The sequence below is a fragment of the Elgaria multicarinata genome, chromosome 6 (assembly GCF_023053635.1).
Source record: "Elgaria multicarinata webbii isolate HBS135686 ecotype San Diego chromosome 6, rElgMul1.1.pri, whole genome shotgun sequence".
Taxonomy (NCBI): domain Eukaryota; kingdom Metazoa; phylum Chordata; class Lepidosauria; order Squamata; family Anguidae; genus Elgaria; species Elgaria multicarinata.
In genome coordinates this window covers 42,417,835-42,424,563 of record NC_086176.1, presented here as the reverse complement: position 1 = coordinate 42,424,563, position 6,729 = coordinate 42,417,835, and the positions used below count along the sequence as shown (strand labels likewise).

General features: G+C 42.4%; 1 protein-coding gene across 1 annotated transcript; it reads right to left on the bottom strand.

The window, feature by feature from the left end:
* Positions 1–846: 846 nt before the first annotated feature.
* LOC134400421 (relaxin-3-like) lies at positions 847–2,444 on the bottom strand. The gene is made up of 2 exons (XM_063128754.1): positions 2,225–2,444; positions 847–1,240 (listed from the first exon to the last, which is right to left on the bottom strand). The coding sequence occupies exons 1-2, from the start codon at positions 2,442–2,444 to the stop codon at positions 885–887; spliced, it is 576 nt and encodes a 191-aa protein (XP_062984824.1). The 3' UTR covers positions 847–884.
* Positions 2,445–6,729: the final 4,285 nt, after the last annotated feature.

Genomic DNA, 6,729 nt, shown 5'->3' with positions numbered 1-6,729 from the left:
TTTGAAATGTTAATGACCCGCATAATTCGGAAGTAATGAATTCCCTACATGGTTTTACTCTTATCCATATATGAAAAAGTATCTTCACTTGTATGTACAATGCGCAACCAATGCTGTTCATTCTCCAATACCCAGATAGTATAGGAAAACTAAGTTTTATTTTATTGAGGTTGTATATATTAAATATCCCGACTCAGAATATATAGGAAATATATCTCCCTGGAATTGGTTCCAGACTTACAGCACAATCCTAAACATGTCTTCTCAGAAGTAAATCCCATTAAGTTCAATGGGACTTACTCCCAGGTAAATGAGTATAGGATTGTAGCCTTAGTCATGCATGGAGTAGACTCTCTGAAACCAATAGTACAAGTTAGTCATGACTAATTTGGTTCCCACTAAAATCAAAAGGACCTTCTCTAAGCACGGCTAAGTCTGGAGCCAATCCCTGTTATGCCTTCAGGCTGGGTTATATGTGGTATCTATGAATTTTATATATACACTATTCATTTAGACCATAGAACATTTTAATTAAAAGTTGAATTTCTCTCCATTGTTGCAAATGTCATATAAATATAAGCATGATTTTAGAACAATTATAAGTAGGAAAACTGAACACTTTTAGTAAAGTGAAATAAATATAAATGAGCACAAAACATGGTTCTAATGACAAACTTTTTTTTCCTTTTTCTTTTTTTGCGGGAAAGTGGTCAACAAGAAACTAATAAACTTGTTACAAGAAAATAAGACACATCATTTACTTGGGAATAAAACAAATTAAAAATCATCAACCCCATTTTCTCTACACACAATATTCAGTTTAAGTGTACACCACTGAATATCCTTGTTCCTGAAAAATTAAATACAGAGTTATAGTTGTATTTTTAGCATAATGTACTAATCTCAGTTTTGGTACATCCCCATTTACAGCATATTCCAGCCACTCCCATAGAGAATGCACGCTTTCTTCTAGGGTATTTGACCCAAGGCAAGTTATTTGAGCCCATGGCCAACCCAGTTTCACCTGCACTTTTGTGGGAGGCATCCTCTAATTGACGTATGTATTCATTGAAGTTATCAGAGGTAGGAACATATTCATTATAATCCTCATATAAATTAAACAAATCTTTCAGTGACTGCTGTCCAGCTGGTTGACTGACACTTCGTAGTTGCTCCAATTTAGGATCCAAGTCTGATTGCAACTTGATATCCTCCAGTCCTTTGTCACTTTGTACAAAATCTGTTAAAATAAAATAAAGGAATCCATCAAAAGGTTAGCCAGTGTTAAAAGGGGATCAAAACAGCCCAGAGTTGTTTACTTCCTCTTTCAAAAGAGGAAGTAATGAGGGACAAATGCATAGAGAAGCGAAGGTAAGCAAACACAGTCTGATGGAGCCCTATGTTGGATTTAATGGGGTCTTATTTTGTCAACCCTTGAGTGATCAGTAATGAGCGTGCAATAAAACGCCAGTCGGATGGAGCTCATCGTGTAGAAGCAGTTGAATGGTGAGGGAGAGAAGAGAAATGTAAATTGTGCACGTCACACCTGCATGAATGTGCATGGTCATGGAGGCTAGGAACATGGGAATTGCAATCAAAGGGTAAGAGCCAACATTAGTCCTACTTAGAGTAGACCCATTGAAATGAATTGGTCTCATTCATTTCCACAGGTCTACTCTAAGTAGGTCAAGCATTGGATTCTATCCTAATATGTGGGGAACGCGGAACTACGGGGCTACTGCTGGGGCGATCTGCATTGAACAGGCGAAGTTGCATAAGGAGTGAAGGAGACTTGCTAGTCCCGCTTGACTCTTATGGTCAAGGCAGGCTTGTAGCGGGGATAAGCTAGGGGCATCTGCCTCCCCCTAAATTTTCTTTACCCCCCCTTTTTTTTTTACAAATAATCATTCAAAGCAATTTACAATATTGCCTTTAGAAGGCCTGCAAACCAGATGACCCCCCCCATTTTTTGCCCCCCCCCCGAACTTTTAGGTTGGCTATGAGCCCAGATCAAGACATGATAGCGCGTAATAGCTGCAGATCGTAGAGTTTGACGCGCCCGAGGGAGAGAGCGATCAGCGCAAGCGCGCAAGTCGCCGAATTCTACTTTTGGGAGCCAACCAGACTTTTTCCCGCGCGCTACAGGCAGGGTGACGGAAGGAGCGCGCGCGTGTCGCCACCCTGCCGGGTTCCCATCTATGGCCCTGCGCTGCTTTTTACTCACCGGCGCCAGGGAGCGGTGGCTGCTGCTGCGCCGCTCCCTGCTGCTGTTGCAAGGAGACCCTCTTCCAGCGGGACCCTCCGCAGGTAAAAATGACGGCGCGGACGAACTCGCGGCCGCACAGCTTCACTGCGTACTCGCTGGGGCTGGGAATCTGCTGGGCGCGCTGACCGCGCAGTATGGTCGTCAGGAGCAAGAGCAGCAGGAGCTTCTTCTCCCCCATGGCGCGACCTGCCCTCGCGCTCGGTCCTGCTTTTCACCTCGGCTCGGCGGAGCTGAAAGCGAGCGGTGGCGGTCGGTCGGCGGGGCAAGTGGCGCGCAACTCCCGTCGACGGCGCGCGCTGAGCTGTAGCCTTCACCGGCCTCCCATTTTATTTATAGAGCGCGAGGACTGGAGCCCCTCCGCCTCTGACTCATCGGCCCCTCGCTGCCCGACCCTCGGAGGGGAGTTGTGCTGCGCGCCACACACTCACAGACACACATCTTGTGCGGCTGCTCATTTCCTCCGTCTTGCTTCTCACCCACCATCTACCTTCCTTATTAATTTATTGGGACAGAGAAGCTATGGGCAGATGGCCATTCACTCGAGGGGAGGAACATCTCTTACGCCCGCGTAATTACTAATACGGATCTGTGAAGTAAATAAAACACCTACAGCATTAATGATTTCCTTTTCCTTTAGTATCTGGTGTTTTAATCCCAGGAGCGGTGTCTGTCTTTGCTTTTTAATTCAGCCTATATAAACTGCTCTCTGGGAACCCTTTCGGCTAAAGACCAAAGTAAAATGCCTTGAATGAATGAAATAAACGGCCTTCATCCCAACTTTAGTATTTTTGAGCTATATCTGCAGGTGTAGAAGAACCCACCCACCCCATATCCAGACAGGAATGTGGCTATTAGGATAAAATAGAGATCACTCAATTTCTCTCAGGCAACATAGAACTGGTTTTATAGAATAGTAGAGTTGGAAGGGGCCTATAAGGCTATCGAGTCCAACCCCCTGCCTCAAACCACAAGTATTGTGGTCTCAAACCACAAGTATGAAGCCTGGATAGATGCATTTTTTTTCCAGTTATTAAAGCTCACAGCAGCTAAACATTTGGGAGCATTACATTGCTTCAAACTAAACAAAGTGAGGTCACAGCAATGACTTCTTCATAGAAGCAATACTAGGAATACTTAAGATTCATATAGCTTGAAAAGCCTAAAGTTCTTCACATACATTATCTTATTCCCCTCCCCTCCTCCAGAGGTTAGCAATGTTAACGTATTGGAGCCTTAAAGACAAATTTATTCTGGCATAAGCTTTCACGGTCTTTAGCCCATTTTATTAGATGCATGGAGTATTTGACAGTTTCATGTACATATAGCATATATAGGTGGGTGCAGAGGGGTATGAAGGAAATTAAATGCAGAAAGTACTGGTGGTGACCATCATACTGAGTGGTCATTCACAATACTATGTAATCCAATAAACACATGTATTGTGATAGAAATCCTTTATATCCATTCAAGCCTCTGGCAATAGAAGTGAACCATGTACATTGATGGTGCTATATAAATAAATAATAATAATAATAACCTGTTGGTGAAGTCTAACTCAGCAGTCTCCTGCTATAATCTCCCTTTGAAGTTTCTTTGTCCCACAATGGCCACTTCTAAGGTCAGTGACATATGAAATATAATGTCATTACAATGATTCAGACCATTGGTCCATCTAGCTTAGTAATGTCAACACTGACTGGCAGCAGCATTTCCGGCAGGAGTTTTTCCAACCCTACCTGTAGATGCTGAGGATTGAAGCTGGGACATTCTGAATGCAAAGCATATGCTCCATCTCTGTGCTACAGCCCTTCCTGATGTGTTCTGCCACTGGATTTTAGTATTGCCGTCTCTGATGTTAGATTTGTGTCCATTTATTCTTTGTCATACAAATATTGCAATCCTTAAAGCAGTACTGTATTATTCCCAAATTGGAGATGGAAAAGTGAGGCTGAGAGCGAGTGGTATGCCTAAAAGCTCCATCCAACGAACGTTTTGTATGTATGTATGTATTATTGCATTTTCCCCCCGCCTTTTTTCCTCCAAGGGACCCAAGGCGGCATACATAATCCTCCTCTCCATTTTATCCTAACAACAACCCTGTGAGGTGGGTTGGGCTGAAAGTCTGTGACTGGCCAAAGTCACCCAGTGGGTTTCCATAGCCAAGCGGGCACTAGAACCTGGATCTTCGGACCCCCAGTCCGACACTTTAGCCACTTCACCACACTCATTACTGGGCACTCACGGAGTTTGCTCAGGTCCCTCACATGACATCGTCTGCCACCCGCATGCCTTCCGCCCCTTCTGGCATTCCTTGCGCAACAAAACAACCCCTGGTTAAGTTCGATTTTATTTATTTATTTATTTATTTATTACATTTTTATACCGCCCAATAGCCGAAGCTCTCTGGGCGGTTCACAAAACCGTTCAATGTATTTTTAAACACGGAATTGCTGCTCTCTCCTGCTGTGTGCTGGGGAAGCAGCGCCATTAGAGCAGCAGACTCAATGGGCTTCGTGCTTGTTGTGTACTTCCTCTTCTGAAAGAGGAAGTAACTGAGGGAAAAAACACGGGCAGAGAAGCGAAGGTAGGGAGCGTGTTAACCCCCAGTGTGATGGAGCTTTAAGATACCTTTTAAGTTGAGGACAGAAATGTCAGTTCTACACAGAGTAGACCCATTGAAATGAATGGGACTCAAGGTAAAGACTAGGACTAACATTGAATAGTACCCAAAGTTTGTAGCCCAGCTCTCTATACCAGCAAAGGAAATTTATCATAGTTTACATATTTTGGCAAAACCTCACAACTTGTTTGTATAGATACAAGGGCAACATTTTAATTCTATCTCTCGTTTTTGTTATGCAAAAATGAAATTAGAAACTAGCCTTCTATATCTACTAGGCAAAAGGTTGAAGTTGGTAGCTGGCAAATTCAATGCTATTCAGTAAATTGCACTATATTCAGTGGGGCTTATTCCAATGTAAGTCTGCACTGGATTTCAACTCTAGTACACTCCAAATGGAGTGCTCTTATTTATTGGTCTGTGACAAAACTGCGTACTTCCATTTTCTCCTGTACTAAATTAGCCAAGTGCTAGTAAAAGCCTAAATGTATAAATGCAGTCACAGGAGAGCAAGTAGACAGTTTGACATGGATAAAAGTAATACTTTGTAATTGGATATTACAAATATAATCCAATTTTATTCATCAATATGTTATCGGAGAACTTTACTGCAAAATTTTCCTGAATTTTGAAATTCAATAATGTGCAATTAGGACATGCTGCTATGTACTCAGTTCTCATAAAGAATAATAACCGCCTGATTCCTAAGAATCCTCCAATGTCTTATTTCATAGCAGCTAATATAGATGCTAAAAGTTTATTTACAGCTAAGCAGACTGCAAGACAGTTAAGATATGAAAAATAATAAATCAAGATATTTGTATTGCATAGTTGAAACCAAAAATAGGAAACATCCCCATTTGTATTAGAATGGTATCCTTAGGAGCAAAACAAGTAAAATCATGCTTAATTGTGAGAAATACAACATTCTGGTTCTATCTTCTGGCCTGGCCCAAGTGACTGAGATAGGATAGATGATATTGCATCAGCGTATGCTAAATCACTTCAGCTGCATCCAAAAGGCCTCAAAAAGGGATGGAGGAGTGGCAACATTAGTCAACATTCTATGCATTATGCTTTCAGGATCACATCTATACACCCATAAAATGAGTTAATTTGCAATATTATAGTTAATGCACATCACCATAAAACATTAAGTTCAATGCATACACAGAGATCATCTTTCCCCCACCCAAAGGCCTGGTGACTCTGCCGTTGTTGTATCACTGGCCAGACATTTAGAACCACTGGGGTTATAGAAATACTGGATGAGGTATAGATGAGTCCTGATGCAGGAGGCTTAGCAAACAAGCGAAGTAAAAACTAAAAACGAGTGGGTACAAATGGGGGATGACGAGGAGCCAGATAACCCTTTATTCTTCAACAAGGAGGAAAAGGGGAGCTTAGGTACTTGTGGAATAGAGCATCAAACCTTTCATCAGCAAATAATCTCTAAGCTTTTCTCCCTTGCAAGGGCACAGCAAGAAGACATACAGTGAAATAGCCATGAGATGGGAATGTGTTGCAAGGCAACAAGGAAGGTCAGTATTGTGGCTCTCTAAGGCCATTATCTCTATTGGGTCCTTTGCCCTACTTATTGCAAGGGAAAAATGAACATCAGTTGAGCAGTCAGCTTCACTCTTTGAAAGTTTTGCAAGATAACCTGGAGGAGTTTCCTGTGCACATAGCACCACTTTATGGGCAAGCTGATGTTCCTTCACTTTTTCTCTCCTCTGTTGTTCTGTTTCCCAGTCACCACGCTTAATGATATGGTTGCCACTAATTGCCATATAAATTTCAGTTACGCATCTGTGTTGCTGTCATGCAGTGGTGACGCGCACTC